This window comes from Rhea americana, unplaced genomic scaffold (genome assembly GCF_003343005.1).
Source record: "Rhea americana isolate MKP2758 unplaced genomic scaffold, rheAme1 scaffold_360, whole genome shotgun sequence".
Lineage (NCBI taxonomy): Eukaryota > Metazoa > Chordata > Aves > Rheiformes > Rheidae > Rhea > Rhea americana.
This window is the reverse complement of record NW_028186491.1, coordinates 151,314-170,582: the sequence shown is the minus strand read 5'-3', so window position 1 is coordinate 170,582 and position 19,269 is coordinate 151,314. Positions and strand designations below refer to the sequence as shown.

Below are 19,269 nucleotides of genomic sequence, written 5' to 3'. Positions count from 1 at the left end.
AAAAAAAAAAAACTTCCCCCACACCATCTATAGCTTGGCAATAAGAAATGTCTTGTTGAACCACAATAATCAATAGCTTGCAATCATTATCTTTTCACAGTTTTGGATGTCCAGGCTCACATATGACTTATTTTTTACAGCTGACAAAAAAATGATAGTTTATGTTTAAATGATTAGGACTTCTAATTCTCAGATCTCTCATTAGAGCACACCTGTTTCTTTCCTAAGAGGATAAGCCTTATGAASAATTAGAACAGAAAACCAAGTAAAATAGACATCTCTCTTGATTTTGGCGAAAAAAAAGGTTATGCCTCAAATTTTCATGTTTATAGTTTTCTTATTTCATAAGCATATACTCATAGGGTATGCATGCTGTTGAAGCGGGAAACATGTTTAGAAGTCCCTCTTTTGAGAGAAGAAAGTGATCTCTTTTCTGTACCTATTTTTAGTGTTCAACTGGAAGAGCAATGCATSTAAGTTTTTAAAAGTGGCTGACAAAACTGCAGAAATGTCATCCATGTGACCTACTTGTTAGATAAAGCAGTGAATACTTACTTGATCTTCTCCATATATTCTGGTGTATTCTGGTTAGTCATATTTGATGGACTAATATGAAGTTTGAAGTCTGGTCCAAAATACTCAAAGTAATCATTGTACGGCAACTCTATAACCAAAGCATGAAGAGAATTATGACCCAAAGGAGATTTTAAATTTTTGTGTACATCAGTGTTTATGACAAGACTTTAATWAGAAAACTATCAAAGCATTCAGCCACCTGAAATATCCAGTTAGGCAATAATGATTTTAAGTATTTCTTGAACTGTTCAGTGTTTTTCCTCTAAGTTATCCAATAGGTAAATTTCAGTTTATTGGCACAATACAAAGAACAAAAGAAAATTCTATTGAAATCACACAAGAATACATGCTAAAACACCACAAGTAACAAATTTGATACGATTCATAAAAATGCTCTTTTAGGGGAAGGGCAACGGAAGGGAGGGAAGGGGAAGAAATCAATTTATGATTCTTCATAGATACTTTCAAAGTTAATCCAGCCTGAAAAGTTTAAATCAGACATTCAGAATATCCTCTTACTAAAACATGTATGTTTTACCAGGTTGAAGATCGCAGCTAGGTCAATACTCATGTTAACCCACTATATGGCACTTCAGGGAAAAATTCTCCCCTTCGCCCACTACCTTCTTGCCTCTGCATTTTCACAGATAAAAGACCCCTGACTGGAACATCCAATCCTCAAAATGAAGTAGATAAAGCCTTTATACCAGGAAGTTAGTGGCATTTTACATATAATATGACCGTATCTTTGCAGATATGGTAACAGAAAAAAGGCAAAAAAACCCCAGAATCTCTAAGAATTAAATGACACCAAAACCCACTTCTTACTGAATGCTTTGCATTGTTTCTTTAGTTACGATGATTACAGAAAAGGAGATTCAGTTAGCTGGATATAAAGAAGGTAGAACAGTGCTTTTCTAAATGTTGTAATAGCAAATGAATCTTTCTTTCTCAGAACAGATCCAAGGATAGAGACTCACACAGAGCAATCTGAAAAAACATACTTCATATACACTGCTGGAAGGGGACATTCTAATGGGGGGGGGGAGGGGATGTCTCAAGATAAGGAAATACTACTCTCTTCAAATCCTTTGGCTGACAAAGTATATAAGACAGAGTGTAAAATATGCTTCTTGAAAGGTAGCGTCCAAATGTTCTGCTGTCACCGACAAGCAGAATTCCACTGCAGTCAGACAGCAACAACATGTATCCAGCAAGAGATACATTAAAAGCAAAAGGTTTTAATCAGTAAATGTTGCAGTCCAAGATGAAAACTGCCAATGACTGATGCAACAAACCAGTTCAAATACCAGTTTTATAGCAAAGCATTCCAAAAACACAGCCAGAAGCACATTTGGCCAGAAATAGAGGCGTACAGAATCTTCAGGGATCTTCCTCAGAGAAATCACTTCACTATTCAAGTATCTCAAAGAACTTTACTATTACTTTTTTGGCTTTAAGTTTTTAGGAGAGCCTGCATAGCCAAAATTCAGAAGAACAGAAGAGCTGAATTGAGTACACTTTCAGGGTTACTTCTAGGTCAAAAGATAGCATGAAGAAATAGTTATGTTTTACTATGTGAAATGGACACTTGAATATTCACTCATTTCTTAAAATTGCCAAGTCTGTAGTACCTGACTTACACAAGTCAACTCCATAGTTTCAGGTAACAAGAAAAATACAATACATATTTCACAGTACTTATAGTATTCATGTTAAAATCAGTTATGAACAAAGTTTTGTAAAATTCAAAATGTGAAATTTCCAGGAAGTGTTCCAATCATTTAAAGCTTTTAGTAAGGCTTAAATAAATTAAAAAAAAAATATATTTGCTACTAGTTGATTTAAATCTTCCCATGACAATTTTTTAGTAAAAACATTAATTTGAGGATTAGTATTTACCATTAGGAATTTCACAGTCTAATGCAACAGCAGTTTCGTATGTCCAACATCGAGCAACATTACGAATAGTATATCCTCCTCCTCCTAACATGAGCAATGGCAAGTTAAAAGTCTTGACAACTTCGACACATTTAGCATGACCTGTCACAAACAAGAAGATTTGGAAATATATGTAAAATATTGAAGAAAATGAAATTTCTATATAATGAAAATATTATTTCGTCATATAGAGTCATACTTAAATCAAGGAAAAACTTAAATTCAAGCAAAACAGAACCATTTCCCCTTAAAGCCAAGCACTATCTCACAATTCAAGATCTACAAATAAGAAATATATAAAATATACAGAACTTTATCCATCACAGAAGTCTTCAGAGATTTTGTATGATAGTCTCCCATAATAGTAGTTCTGAAGTTCTCTTACAATGTTTAGCTTTTTGTTTTTTATAATAGATATCAATATACAGTAACAAATCTGGGATGGTTTATCAGTTAAATGCAAAGTGTGAAAAAGCAAAAATAGCTCATCAGCAGCTGATCCTTCCTACTTCCACATTCGAACCTATATTAGAAGTTGCTAAGCCCTGTTTAAAGAGTGCCAAGACGGCACACAGTCCAGGGAGATACAGCATACTGAAAGATGTTTGTAGGAGATAGAAGTTCCCCTCATTTTCAAAGTACGTAAGACAAAAAAAAAAAAAAAAAAAAAAAAAAAAAAAAAAAAAAAAAAAAAAAATCTGAACTGTATTCTGAAGCAGCCTTGCCACTTGAAGTAGCCTTGTCCACAGGAAAAGAACCTTGAAACACTTAAAGAGATACTTACTGCATCTTTTTGCCTAAAAAGTTCTTAATAGTCTCACTTAAAAAAAAACTAAAAAAAAAACCACACAAAAAAAATGAATGATTCAGACAAGTTGGATTCATGGTTTAGCAGCAGTCCAACATACATTTAACAATTTATTACTTAAATAATTCTTACATTGTTTGATAAATTAACACCTCTTCCCAATTCTGAGAATCATCCTTTTGCGTAAAAATGTGATTAAAAGTAAAATCAATCAAGTTCTACAGAAAATAAGAATGAATATTAACAAAGATCAGTTTAATAAACACCAGTACAAATTTAACAATGCAATCAGTACTCTCATTTCAGTACTAGCTGTTTATGTTCAACAAGATGTCTGATGTTTAAGTATCTGTGGTCCTACTAAGTGACGCACAAATTTTACTATTTGTCCATCATAGTAAATGCTGCAGCAGGGCTACTGTTGTCATCCTCGCGTTCCAGAATRTTGCTTAAAACTATGGAAAACCTGAACATACAAGAAAGCAAGTCATCTGAGTGGCTATGAAGAACATGGAAAAGCAAACTCCTTAATTTTCTAGATGACAGAAAGAAAAGAGGCAACCTCTGAATTTCTTTTGGCTATCCCTGTACAGTAAAAAAAAGAAAGAGGTGATTAATCATAACAATGATCAGAAATTTCTCTCAAATAAAAAGTTACAGACAAAAAAGTTCAAAAGCATTTTTTTCTGCTCACCTTTAACAGTAAGATTAAAGCATCCCAGTCTGTCACCAGACAATGAATCTGCTCCACACTGTAATACCACAGCACTAGGCTGGTACATCTCCATTACTTTGGATATAATCTATAATCAATATAAAATAGTAAGTCATTAATTTAGCCACAAATGAAACCAGTATCTTTCTATAGAGCAAAGAAAAAAAAAAMCAAAGAAAAACAAAAACCACACACTCACTGGTTTGAATATCTGTCCATATGATTCATCATCTATACCATCCCTCATTGGAAAATTGACAGCATAGTATTTGCCTTTTCCAGCACCAATGTCCTGTAAGCAAAGATGACAAATGCATTATTACAAGTGTAGACATACATAACAATATTATGGAAAAGTCTGTAAGATTTTGTTGAGCTATTCTGCATCATTAACGTCCATAAGGGGAAAGGATAGAAAGTATCTTACTTGATTCCCATTCTCCCATAAAATCATTTTGAAGTATAATTGTATGCCAACACTAGATTTGCAGAAAGTACATTTGATTTTCGAATTCAAAGAATTAACACAAAATATCATTAGTTGGTTTAGCCCAAAAAGCAGGCAAGCAGAAACCGATACAAGCAACGTGAGATGCATGTTTCTGACACTGTACAGAAGACTTAGATTTATGAGGATCTTTAAAACTATTCTCCAAATACTAGATGAAGAACTGGTTGCAGCAAAAGGGAGAGAAGAAAGAACCAAGCAGAGGCTACTTGTAGATGCCCTTAGAGAAATTGAGACTTTTAAAACACAAAATTGAACTTGCAGATCATTCTCAGTTCCACGAGGTGACAAGGCAGGAATCGTAGCAGTCTATCTTACTGGCTTTCCTGGACAACATATGGATTAGAGGTAAAAAGTCTTTGCAAAAAATGGTCTGAATTGACCCTGACTCCTTCCACTTCTGTTTGATGCCACACCTTCCCACTTCCTCCCTTTGGCTCATCACCAAGTCACAAGAAGTTTACAATGCAGTTGTCTGCCACTAATAAGGGACCAGTGGGGAAGACTCAATCCACTCAGTTTGGCTTTAATCTATGATCAAATGGCAACTCTGCAGAAAGGGTACACTTCAGGCCCAACATCCTTAAAAAAGTACAAGTTCCCAATAGGATGACCCAGCAATACAAATACTTAACTTCTTACATTAGCTATTGAAGTGGTCACAGACTTTTCCCCCTTTTTAAACAAACCCTCTTCAGTAGTGACTAGAGCAGTAATTTATCACTTCTGGTAGAACACAGTATTAAATGCTGACATTTCTCTTTTCCAGTAAAGTATTAATATTTTATAGGATAGCAGAATTAGCGACGCTGAAGACTCCTGCTAAACTCTCATCTTTGTCCGAGTTGGAACATGACAATAATCCAGAATCTCCCATCTTCCCAAAACAAACTATATCTGTGCTTTCAGGCATTGGTTATTCTGACGTGACCATGCCTTGTTTTCCAAATGCAAAACCTGCTAAATCCACCTCAGCCTGAAACATAACGAAGCCAAATGTTCATACAATTTTTAATTAAACGGAATACTTGCTCTTCAACTAGAGCTACTCAGTATATGTTTTCTTGTAACTGATACTTGTATTGGTTCTAAACACTAAAGAAACAGTATAATATCCTGGCAGTTGCCAAATCTTCAAAGGACACAGAACCTGTGTCTCAATCTTGCACGAGAGTTTCAACTGACCTATGTAGGCATAAGACAGACAAGATCAGTGCTGTCGTTGTCCAAGATGTGTAGAAAGTCAAACAACTTACTAAGGGTCCTGGAAGTGTTCAGACTGCACAATATACTCAGTAGAAAAATGGACAAATGCAGCTGAACTAGACAAACTCCTTGGAAATCAGATAAGCTGATGAAGCTGCAAAGTTATCAATTGATAAATGATTTATTCCTGCATCAAGCAAGTATGACCATAATCTGAACAGTAAACTACACCAATTATATAAAGAATTACAGAAAGAWGCTTGAGAGGCGCTCACTGACAAGAACAAAGATTTAACAGTTAAAGTTGATGTAAATAATTAGGGAGGGCAGATCAAATTAAGCAGAAACAAGCAGCATGAACACCAGATCTTTCTAGAGCATTGGTTCTCCTTTAGTTCAGTTAGTTTTGCAAGCTCTGGACATAAGAGAAAGCTAATGTTGTTCTTTCTGCAGGAATGCAACAGTCACAACAAAACCTGCTGAACTCTGTATGCAGACAATGTTCATTTCAAAATACTAGCTAGCAGCAAACACAGCAGCATGGAACAAACGTTATCATGTCTGAGGTACTGTTTGTCACTGACACTATGCTAAAAAAAATCCCAGTAACACAATAATCTTCTATTTATTTCAACTCTGCATCTTTAAATTTCTTTGTCCTGGGTGTGGTGAGGTGAAGAGTCCATAAAGTTCTCTGTCAACGGGAAGTGCTGTTTCTAAAAAGCCAAGATATCTAACTCAAAAAAAAAAAAAAAAAAAAAAAAAAAAAAAAAATCCAGCCAAATTCAACAACAACTGCTTGTCATTATAAACATCCTGGTTTAAATCGTTCTTTTTTGTTTGAAACAACAGCACCACCTTGTGGCCAGTAAAGTTAAAGTCACACAACTCCCAATCCAATATCTACTTAAATCAATTTAGAAAGGAATTCTAGCAAGAAAAAAGAAAGAAAATCTAGCAAACATAGTAACATTCAGCTCCGACAACTAAACTGAAATAATACCGTAGCACCATTCACTGCAGTATCCTCTGGGTACCACAAGCACACATTTCTGGGTAAATTGATTTAAGAGATGTAGATATTAATTTCTACCAATTACCAGATAGCTAGGAAATAGTGAATTCCTTCACAACGCAGTATTTTTGTAGGTCTTCAGCTTTTTAGAAATGTTTAATCAATTTTCAAATAATTAACTAATTGTAACGTACAAAGTTGCTAACATGATCAGGGGAATGACTTATCTTGGGAGTGCCTGTGATCAAAGGGATTACACGTCAGAGTTTGAAGCCATGAGGGTATTAATCTTAACACTTGGAAATATTCTATAAAGTTGTGAAATGGGACAATTTCCTGTTCTTAATGGACTAAAGTCTAACATGAGGAATGACTAACTTAAAATAAACATGAAGAGCCAGGAAAATTGGTTTCCGTTCTCTGCTTTGCCAGAGATTCTATGACATTTTGAATGGTAATTCTTCATAGCCCATTGTTCCCTATCTCAAGTTAGCTACATGGTTAAGTGCATAACCATCTGAGGGGCACACTGACATCCTTCRGGAGGGAGCACTGTAAAAACGCAAATCATTAACATTACAATATAAGAAATATTCCAAGAAGGGGCCAACTGCACTACTACGGAAATATAACACAATAAATTCAAGTTGTAAGCGAATCTTTGTGACTACTAAGTCTTTAACATATAAAGTTATTTCAAGATTTGAAATAAATCATAGTATTGCCGAACAGCTACTTTTCACCATACTTGCAGAGATGAAACACAGGGACTTTTATTATATAGCATAACGTCATCCTAGAGAAGTTTCCAAAATCCAAGTGAACTAAATTAATTAAATATTTGAACTAAACTTTCAGATAATCTAACCAGAAGGCAGGGGGGTGATTAAGTTATTCACTTCTATGTGAGTTTACTTCCAGGTGTCCTGTATGTATTCTAAGGTTTCTCAACAAATCTACCACTCCAGATTAACATATCATTTTCTGAAATTTTACTGGGATACGTTATTACTGGATATAACTATTGAAACAAGCACTAAAACAACATCTGCAAGGAAGAGAGTAAGAGAAAATTCATTACCTAATGAAATTTCACATTTAACCTTACCCTAAGGTCCCCTGTGCCTGGAAAATATTCACCGTACTTATGGAATGATACTGTCATGACACGATCAGTGGTATAAAATGCTTCTTCAACACCGTCACCATGATGGATATCAATATCAATATATAACACTCTTTGGTGATACCTAAAAAAGAAAATCACGTAAGAGAAATCACCTTTATCTTCTATGTTCCTAATATACTGACACTTCAGGAAAAAAAAAAACAAAAACAAAAAAACAGAAAAACAACTAGAAAGAAGAAAAATCTCAGATTAACAAAAATTATCAAAAGTAAAGTTCTCACATTCTCTTAAAATTCTCGTTACAGTTTAGATAATGGAGAAAATAAATGTATCACCAAAATCAAGAAATAGAAATACTTAATGCACACAATACTTAACCTAGTTGTCTCACTGATTAGTAGTTATACTTTGTTTTTTTATTCACACCACTTCGCTCTTCAGATCTGCTGAATTCATCCCCTTCACAGGGCATTTCTTTCCACCTCAATAATTACTGAGGTATTCTACACCAGAACACCTTTTACAATGTATGTTTCTCAAGAATTTTTCAAATATCATAGTGCCAGTGGTAGACATAACCCGTATTCCATAAGCCCACAAAGAACTACCACTTTAATATCTAACTTTCCAAAAACCTTCCTTATCTCTGCAACTTGTAAAGATACCATTCCTATTTCCAATCATATCACATTTTCTAATAGCATGAAATTATTATGCTACTGCTTAATACTTTCTTAAATACTACAACTTTCAGACAATTCTCTGTTTGAGAGGTATCAAAAGAAGTAGTTGTCTGAAACTCCAGGGAACTGAACAGTAATATCCCTTAGATCCTATGCTGTTAGACAAAGAAAGTCACATTTTCATCATGTTATTACATAACACTGTAGAATATGAAGTCTGAGCAGTCATAAATTTCAGGTGTGCTGCTAAGATTTTTCTCTTGACCAGACACTCAACAAGATAGTTTCTGATAGCTCCAGATTATGTAACTGTCTGCAAGTTTCTCTCCTTCACCCATACACAGCTCACAAGAGTCAAGACTGCATAACACCCAACCATTTGCTTTGGTTAGATTGCAGGAACAGACCCTGAATATATTCAGTAGATTAAATGGGATGTCTCAATATTATCACATCCATGTCCTTAGCAACTTTTTGTTTTCTTTTTTTTTTTTTTTATAAGATAGAAAACTTCCAAATTAGAGATGCTTTCTTCTCTCACCAGCAAAGACTGAGGTATGCTATTCAAAAAAACCAAATACTTAAAAGTCTTTTTTTTTTTTTTTTAATAGAACTAGTTAGATGTATGTGTTATTAGAAGGTATATAATCCCCTTAAGCAGTACAAGTAATACTCATGATTTGAAATTTTATTGATGCAGTACTGCTTCAAGTTAGTTCTACTTTTTCATTACTTCTTCCCTCATCATTTTTTTACTTTGCAGGCACAACATCACATTTTATTTTGTTATAAGGTATGTTATTCACATAACAATGCAGGGAAGCTCAATGTATCACCTTCGCTAAACGTTCCTATCTTTTGAGCCACTGTTACTAAACCAAAGAAAGCAAATCGGCTTTCTGAGACAAACAAATGGGTGTACAGTTGTGAGCAGTGATAATAACCCTAATGGTGAAAGTGAGAGCATATGAAGCTTGCATATAATACACTTATATTTTTTTTTAATTTTACTTGACAGAGCACATTCTAATGTTTAGCCAATCTCACATTGAGATTCCACTAAAACAGACAGTTGTCCTTGCAAAAATCTTCGATTTCACCTTGCAGTACGCATAAAGCTTAAGAACATCATGATTGTCCTCAGGGGTCAAATCAGTGATCCATCTAACAATTCTGTCCCCATCTGTAGCAATATGAGATGCTGTTTACAGAAAGCATGCAAGTCTGTCTACTTTCTGAAGCTTTTTTTTAAACTCTCTGCTCCCCCACCTTCTACAATTACTGCATCAAGGAGCTTAAAAGGTGCATCTCTGCTTCATCTTCTTAATATCCATTTACAGACCTCTTGTCCATGATGTCTAATCTTTTTTTGAAACTGTTTTTTGCCGTCTGCCTCCCTTAGCCTCCTGTAGTAGCAAGATACAGAAGTTTACTGCCCTCTATGTAAAGACATACTAAAAATAAACAAAAACAACAATAAACAAAACTTGTTTCAAACCTATTTCCTCTTAGTTATCTTTCTAGCTTGTCTGTATTTTAGCTTAGGCTACTTCCTGATGTCAAACTTGGGATTTTATTAACCAGCACTATACAAGTTAAGCACAGGCTATGAAAACTCTGAAGTATTTAATTTCAATCCATATTTTTAAACATTTAAATACTCGAGTTTGATACTTTCTATAATTTTTATCTTGTTTCTATTATAAACTTACTTCAGTAACTCAAGGATAGCAAGCACAATATCATTGACGTAACAGAAACCAGATGCCTCTGACTTCTTAGCATGATGAAGTCCTCCAGCCCAATTAACAGCCATGTCAGTCTGTTGTCTGTTTAATTTTACCGCCCCAGCTGTAAAAGAAATAAACACACATACAAATTGAAAGAAAATGCAGTTAGAAGCCACTGAAAGCCTTTAAATTTGTAACAGGAAATGGTGTTATTAAAATAATTAAAACTCCCACTCAAAGAACTGATCTCATGAGTTCCAAGATACAGATTGCTGAATATCAGATTTTGGTAAGTAACTGATGAACTTCATGTTTCTTTTAAAAAATCCCTCAGTATTTGCTCCACTTTTAGATATCACTATCAAAGCTTTAAGTTGCTGACATAAATATAATAAAAGCTACAAAATATCTGTCAGACAACCTATACTTACCAACAGAGCCTCCGGTTGACAGTTGACAAAATTCAAACAGGCCGTCAAATACAGGACAATCTTCTCCAACATTAACTAAGAAAGAAAAGTACGACTTCTCAAAACCACCAAACCAGAAGTATTATACACATGGATAACTCATACTGATGTATAACTCATTTGGTATTTTAATTACTTTTTTCATTTTTGTCAAGCTAGATTTTAAATATCAAAATTAATGCAAACATGCCTACACTCCTAACAATAAAGCTTTCACCAGCAACTGAGTTTTATCATCTACAGAGATCTCAAAATATACATATGTATTTTTAAAGTTTCCACAGGAAGCCTTATTTACTCATTAACACAGAGTTAACCAGATCAGTTTTCAATTTTGGAAGAAGTGCTGACTAACATGGTTGTATTAAATGCAAAACTGCTTGGAAAAATTATTTGGAGAATAAAGCATCATAGAATAGTGCATTTTAAATGTATAAAATAACTATTAAACTATATTCCTAATGGTAGTTTGAAGCTATTCCTAAAATTAAATAAATTAATGGAAAAGCTGAGCAGTGAATAACGTATATTCCTACCTTTCTCCAACAGAAGTGAGCAAACTCGCAAACTCCATTTTCAACCTAATACATTTTCACATACTGACACTTCTGTTTTTTCAAAAAGGCTTTCTATTTTTCAGAAAGATTTTGCATTGAAAAAGATTAAGATACTTTTGCAAACATCTCACAACTGAAGCTGAATGTTACACTAGGCCTCGAGCAAGTATTATTTCACCTCCAAAATATATCCTCTGAAAGGGGTATAAAAAAATCCTTCTATAAGCATAGAGAGTTATTTCTGCCAATAAGGCTGCTCTTCGTGGAAAAGCTCACAGGTTAGTGTAGCTAAAGAAAGGCACAACTATCTTGCTACAGCATTTCTCAAATTCAGTATCATCATTATTCCACTATTCATACCTTTACACTGCTAAATACTCAACCAATGTTAACTATCAAAGCACATACGGAAGCGTAGATTTAGTTTACCATGGACACTTACATCTCTGCATCTGCTTGCTGTACTCTGACATGTTGTCAGGCCTTATTGATCGGAGAAATTTTATGTATTCATCACTATGGTACTTGGTCATTTCTTCAGCAGTAGCTTTGTGGGGCCGCTGATAACAAGAGCGAGTTATAAAAATAATCAGAGWGCTGCTGCAAAAAATAGTTAACAGTTGGCTAAAACAGATATAGAAGTTGAAAGAAATCTAATCTGCTTCAAAAAAATGAAAAATGAAACCACTATTAGTGCTGTTTTGCATAAAGCAAGGGCTACTCTCTTGTTAGTACAGAATAGGCTAAATTCTTTCTGCAGTTACTGTAAGATTTTCTCCACTCTCCCTTATCATAAATATACTGGTTCAAAGTCTCTATTAGGGCTCTACCTCACTTCAAGATATGGACAACAATCTCTAGCTCTCATCAGTTAAAAAAATATTGCTTCACTTTTACGTAGAAGAGCTCTGTAGAAATATTAAATTCTAAACGGAGAAGGGTAGGGGAGTAAAAAAGTAGAAGCTGTATTTCTTAATACTATACAAGTATTTCCCATTTCTGCCTACGTTTCTCCACTTATTTGTGTGAGAATAGTTGAAGCTTTTAAAAATGATATAGAAAGTTTCAGTGGACATTCTGTTGTTCATACTCACATAAATTTCCATTTTTCTGTACAAGCCGTAATTTAGCAGCAAGTTGTGAGTCATTCGGATCCTATGAGGTTTCATTGGATGCCCTTGCCCATAGTAATAGTTTCCAATATCACCTGTAAATATTATACAAATTAATAGCTACCCATATTATGAAACAACTTTTCGTCCCCATTTCAAAGAATCATCCTCATAAGACTAGCAAGTAGGTACGATGATTCCAGAAAGAGCTAACGGACTACTGTCCATCTCAAAAAGGTCATAAGGAAAAGCAAGCTGCCCATAAAAAGGCTGTACATCAGAAGCAGAGGGGGGAAAAAAAGAAGCCAAGGACAGATCTTTAAGGTACAAGCAGAGAGCAGTGGAGGAGCAAAGATGTCTACAAGATGAAGAATGAAGAAAATAGCACGCCAGAACCAAAACACACAATAACAGAAAACAAAACTGGAATGAAGTGGGGAGCAGAAACTACTGATAACATAGCTGTTCCACTATACCACAACAGAGGCTGTAGTAAAATCTGCTGTTTTGTAAGAGATGATATTAAGAAAATGCTACCATTGGTCTGCCCTTAACTACTAATCCTAGTAGTTACACTCCATATGTCCATAAGTCTTCAGACCCACTGCTGTAACCACTTGCACAAACATTCTTTAGTCACCAGCTGTTAGGGATCCACATTAGTTTACAGAGCCTTGTAATCCAGCTGATTACACAGGCAATTGTGACAAATTTGACACAGGTTTTCAAGAAAAAAAAAGGAATGGCCACTATCTTGGGCTACTAAGATTTTTTCCCTAACTCAGGTACTATTGGAAGGCATCTGCCTCTACTTTGACCACTGACATTCCCAAAATACGAAAATATTTTAAATCAAACAAGCAGTTCATATGTTTCTGGAAATACGAAGAAGCCTAAAAAGTATTCTCAGCTGGCAATGGGCTTCCATTTGATAATTCTGAAATTCATGCCTAGTATTGTTGCTCTTTTCTATTTGATCAACTTTCCTTAAGTAGGGTTAATGAACTTTGGTTTCCTGAAAATTTGCATTTCACTTGTGTTATTACAACCGTATACTATTTTGCAAATTTTGGTAGTCAAAGGTAAGGAGGAGAAATGCTGCAGAACATTTTTACTTTCACCCCTGCAAATGAACTCTAACTCAGAAAGGAGAAGCCAACAGGACAGGCTGCTGTAGCATCATCAACTACTACGAAAAGTAAGCAGCATTACAGTGAGATTAGTGTCTCAGCATTCCAAAATCTAACTTTTAATCTTTGAAGTGACAGGGAGAGTGAAGATACTTGGGAAAGCACATATAACCTAACACGATAAGAAACGAAGACGTCTAAAAAAATTACATGCTCAACATCTAGCTCTTAGCTATCACAGCACAACAGGGCGGCAGGGGGGAGGGAGAAATCAGGTTTTAGCACCTTTCTATTACATTAAGAACTTTAGAGAACCTAGACTATCTCTTAACTTAGGCATTTAAATGGAAGTTTAGCACTTCATATAAGTTATTAGGACCTTGAGTCTTGCAGGTATTTATTTCAACACAGATCAACCCTGCATTTTTGTCACATCCAGGCTAAGAGCAAAAGGATCAAGATAGAGTACAATCCCCCCGCCCCACACATACCACCATCATTACCCCCCAGTCATTTTTTCTCCCCAATATTTTATAAAACAATATTTTCTACATTTGGTGTTTAAGAAGTAACTTTCATAATCCTTGGAAAAAAAATGACTAGGAGATCAAAATTAACCATTTAGTAACCCTACTTTGTTTTATGAAGTTACTGTTAAGCTCCAAATTCACAAGAGCTCAAGTGAACGACAAATTCAATTTTGAATTTGTAAAGACAAGTAATTCCATTGCAGTACCTTTCAGCCACACAATGCTTCTGAGGTGCCTTCATTCCAAAACACATTTTGACATTTAGGCTTACCACCACCACCACCAGTCTATGCATTTCCCACAATTTCTTTTTTTACATGCATCATTTCAGTATTAACTACTGCACCAGGTATAGTCATTATTACTGACATTTTACTCAAAATGTTAATGAATAAGAAATCCAGAAAATTTAAAATTGTTTCTCTTGAAAAAACAGAAAGATTTGTTATTTGCCCTTATGTTTAAAAAAAAAAAAACGCACACTCTAAATAGGCTTCCCAAATATATATGTAGCACTTCCTTTAAAAGCATCAATTAAACAGATTCAAAATATTTAAAAATAAAAATCCTTTACATTGTACCACAGACTGCAGAGTGCCTAATTTGTAACACTCAGTTTATACTAAAATAAAATTAAAAAGTCATCAATAGATTTAACATATTGTTGAACTTCCATAACATCTACCAGGAAAGATAACTCCTTCTAAAATAACATGCAGTTTGGTTAAATTAATGGGAGCTTATTTATCAGACCACATCTGCAGGCGAGTAGCCAGTAGGAGCATATTGATCGTTCCCTATTAGAAGTCAACTGCAATGACCAACAACAGACATCAATATTATGAACTTCAGTGACAAGCTATACCATTTTTATCTTTCAGGTCTGAGTATCACAAGCAAACAAAAGGTTTTGGCATTAGTTTTGAAATGTTCAAGCTTGTGGACAAACAGCCCATTAAGTTTCAAGAGACTGTTGTGAGGTGTGCATGGAAGGGCAGGAGTGGAAGGGGGAAGGCATGCAAGTTCCTCTTTCTTTGTTAGCTCCATAATTTCTAGCCAATGTCGTATCACAAGTGGGACCCATCTCAGAAACGTTATCCTGCGGCAAAAATAGAGGTGTACTCAGGAGACTCTCCTTCTCCTTTACCCTGGGAGGGAGAAGGTGTCCTTCCTGGTACAATCACTTCTTCATTCACTGATCCTGAACCTACAGCCTTACTTCAGTACTTTGGAGAAAAAAAGCAAAGTATATCTAAGGTCTGCGCTTGCAGGTGGGTGGGTACATGCACATACATATATATGGAAGGGTGTGTGTGAAAGAACAGCTCCCCCACTGCAGGAGCTAAAAAGCTCTGCAGTTATTGACAGATTAACTCCTGTTAGACTATATGCATGAGAAATGGATAAAGCGGGGCCAAGTGCACAAGTATTGCAGTTATCATGAGAACACTGACAATTTTGGTATCAAGTACCAAGGTAAAATTGAAAGTGTTATGAGTATACCTCCCATCACTCCATGTGAGTGCACATGGGAAGTACAAAAGAAAAGAATGCAACCAAAACAGGAAGAGGAGAGAACAAATGCAAAAAGTAGTATATGCAAAAGAGCAGGCAAATCTATTATCTTTCACAGCAAGACTTCAAAATTTACTATTTTATACCAGAGAAAATACCAGCTAAATAGTTCCCATTAAGAAGTAACAGTATAATCTCCAAGAAGTTGGAAAACCTTAACTAAGACAAGACAAAGCAAGTGTCCGTTCAATTCTTGAGCTAATTTACTGACCTGCACTGATCACAATGCGTTGCAAAACACTACATTGGCGAATGACCAGAATGGCAAGTCACATTAACTTGTTATGCATACTGCCATGTACGGATTCAAAATACATTAAAAATAAATAAAAATACTTCTCAACTGCAAATTCTATTCAAGGCAGCTACTCTCCTAAACTCTGAAGGGAGTTATCTAGTATCAACAAGTATTAATAAAAATAAATTCACATAATTCATTTCTTAAAGGTAAGTGCCACTTATCTCACTTCTCACTCATTTCTCTTTCAGAGAATTCAGCAAGGTCTGTGGATGTTCAATATCCTAAAGCACAGCAAAGCAGAAGAAGGTACATGTTTGAAGAAGCTTCAGCTATGTGTTTTACAGACATAAGACAGACTAACAAAAGTAGCCGTGTCCCTGAAAAACATATCAGAGTGTCTCCATTAACATTTATACAGAAATGAAAACATCTTTGCATCAACTGACTACAGAACAAGTCTTGTAGGGTTTTGAGCAAAGACATATGATATGAATTAAGTATCACTTATTTTGTGACTTTAGTACAGAGAAAATAAACAGCTTGTAACTGCAGAAACTTAACTAGAATGGAAACCACATTAAAAAAGAAAAAAAATAATAGTGGTATTTACACTTGGATTGACTTCTGCAATGCTAATGGATGAATTCATTTAGAACATTCAGTCTAGAAAAAGGTCATCAATGCCTGACCAGTTCACCAAAAAGCTATCTAAATAGACCTAATTCCACTTCGTGGGCATCCCAAGAGCTTGGGGGGGGGGTTGTTTTATTTTTAAAGTTAAGCAGGTTATTGAATACTAGCAAAGTTCTGACACTTGAATCCCAACTGGAAAGTTAATACCACTACAATGTCTGGATGTCACTGTACAAGGCATCAGCAAATTTCTATGAAATATTCTTCAGTTATAAAGTTTACATCKGCAGATAAACTTAACTTAAACTAGAAGTACTTAAAGACTGTCTAAATAGTAATGCACTACCTTATTAATATAGGTTTAGTCTCATCTTTGTGTGTGGAGCCAATCACATTCTGATGCAGATCTCTTGAAATTTTTATGAGGGTAGGGTACAGCCTTTTGAACACCTCCATTAAATTATGCAAGACAAGTAATCTAAACAATACTGCTTAGCGCATTTGCATTGAATGTACTCATTAACTGTAACCATGCTAGTGTACGGGTCTATAAAATTGCGCTTTGCTGTACAAGAGCACAGACTTGAAAAGAACTTTGTGATCCTGCCCTCATAACTACAGACAACCGTAGCATAGCTTATTTTTGCAAGGTCCGCAGAGCTACTTGGGTCACACACTGAAGACCCAAGGCAGGAGGATAAAATAAAGGCTACAATACCCTGCCATATTTATCACAATTCTTTGCAGCGTGAGTAATACCCATTACTAAGCAGTGACTATACATATTAAGATGACCAAAACATTTATTCAAAAGGTTTTAGATGAGAGAACTAAAATATCTTAATTGGCATGCTTTTAGTTCTTCCCATAGCATATAAGCTTAGATTTTTTAAAAAATTCATGACTATCAACCTAAGTGTAATCAAGTTCTTTCTACCATAAGTTTATTGGCTCTGGGTACAAAGTATTAAAACTATGAATAATCAGCAAATGTTAGATGCAGTACTGCGTACACTGAGAAGATTTGATAAGTAACAAGACAATTTGAAAAAGTAATTTCAGATGACAACCACATTGAGCTACCACAAAAAGCACATAAGGCAATTTATTGCATCTCAAATTATGCATATATATATTTTCAGAACTTTTTAACACTTGTTAGTGAATACTTTTGAAGAAACAAAGTGAAAGTCCGCAGGAAGGGACAGCTATGACAAAAAAGTGGTCATTTATTTCAGTTATGACATCCTTAGATATACCACTATAACAAATACGCAGTTCATTTATCTTTGTACTTTTAGTTTTGGGTTAAGAATTTAAACACTCCTTTCACTTTGATTCAAGACTTTGCAGGTAAAGCACACTACACAATACTCAGGATTATCAAATGAACCACAAATTAGCATTAGAAACATTTACCAGATGTATTAAGTCTAAATTTCTTTCTAGTAACTCTACTTCCAAGTGAACTGTTTAGAAAAAAGCATAAAGTAACTACTGGCTTGGTAGGGGGGGGAAAAAAAAGCATCAAAAACATTCCAATTCTAGAGATCAGTGCGATCTTCCTTTCAACATGCAAATCCTTTCTTCCCTGGGAGAAATAAGATTCCAGCTTTACCAAAACTCTCCCTAACTGGGGCCTCCTTTCCCCTTTAGGCTGAACAAAGAACGAGAGCTAGCAACAAAGAGAAGGGGGCGGGAACCACCATTCTGCCTCCTTTAGTGTGGTTAAAAGAAACCTAGACAGGCCCCACAAGATCTGCAATTTCTAAACAGCAGTAGGTTTGCTACGGCGACAGACACCTTTGATATTCTGCTCGGTTTAGCCATTCTTCTCTGTTTCTCAAATAGTGAAAACGCATCACAAGCAAAACAGTTTCAACCTCTGTTTGCTGACTATGGCATGGCCACCAGGCTCAGCCACCAACTTAAACGATTCTCATGTCAGGTGGAAATTTTTAGAATGAAATTTGTAATTAATCTGACCAACCAGTTTACCCTCCCACTACCAAAAATAAATCCAAACCCAAGCCTATGAACAAGAGAAAAAAAAAATTCTCTGTGGCTGCCAGAAAGAACTACAAACAAGTTGCTGCAGATATCAGAAACTAAAGTGTGAGCTTTATGTACTTCTTCGATGCRACTGAGGAGGCAAATCACAAGTCACTAAATCCTCATCAGGCAAGCGTGCAAACTCAGAAGGCCTACAAGCAACTCAAGTTCCCCTATTATTCAACACCTACACGTGCGATTCTGGTGTTTTGCTAGAACAGAGGCTCACGAACGCCAAGTTYCCACCGCGATGCGTGTCCTTGGGCGGGTGAGCAAATACGGCTGCCCCCCTCCACAGAGGGGAAGCCTCTGTATTAGCTAGACGAAAGGCCTCAGCTGCAAGAACCGCCAGGTGCCGAACCTGCACATGGCCTAGGCTTTTTGCAGGGGGAGGAGCCAGCCACGGCAGCGACTCCAACGCCTTTGTGGTTAGCGGATCAAGGGGAGTGTCCCAACTTTTTTTTTTCTTTTTTTTTCTTTTTTTGGAGAGGGGGGGCAGAGAGCGGAGATGGTGGTGGTAGTGTGTGTGTGGGAAGGGGAGGTAACAATAAACACAGCCTTCCCCCGCCGGGCCCGCCGAGCGGCCTCCCGACCTGCACGCCGCGCCGCGCCCCACGGAGCCCGCGGGGCCGCTCGGCCGGCGGAGGGGGCGCGCGAT

At 35.9% G+C, this 19,269-nt stretch overlaps 1 protein-coding gene across 1 annotated transcript in view; it reads right to left on the bottom strand.

The window, feature by feature from the left end:
* HDAC2 (histone deacetylase 2) overlaps window positions 1-14,077 on the bottom strand; it is a 19,624-nt gene extending 5,547 nt beyond the window's left edge. Inside the window, exons 1-10 of the mRNA XM_085312355.1 lie at window positions 14,072-14,077; window positions 12,433-12,570; window positions 11,781-11,898; window positions 10,743-10,817; window positions 10,294-10,432; window positions 7,878-8,019; window positions 4,240-4,332; window positions 4,020-4,128; window positions 2,479-2,619; window positions 556-664 (exon numbers count right to left, since the gene is read on the bottom strand). Coding sequence (XP_085168481.1) covers window positions 556-664; window positions 2,479-2,619; window positions 4,020-4,128; window positions 4,240-4,332; window positions 7,878-8,019; window positions 10,294-10,432; window positions 10,743-10,817; window positions 11,781-11,898; window positions 12,433-12,570; window positions 14,072-14,077 — 1,070 coding nt within the window. The remainder of the gene's footprint in view (window positions 1-555; window positions 665-2,478; window positions 2,620-4,019; window positions 4,129-4,239; window positions 4,333-7,877; window positions 8,020-10,293; window positions 10,433-10,742; window positions 10,818-11,780; window positions 11,899-12,432; window positions 12,571-14,071) is intronic.
* Between the last annotated feature and the right edge of the window lie 5,192 nt (window positions 14,078-19,269).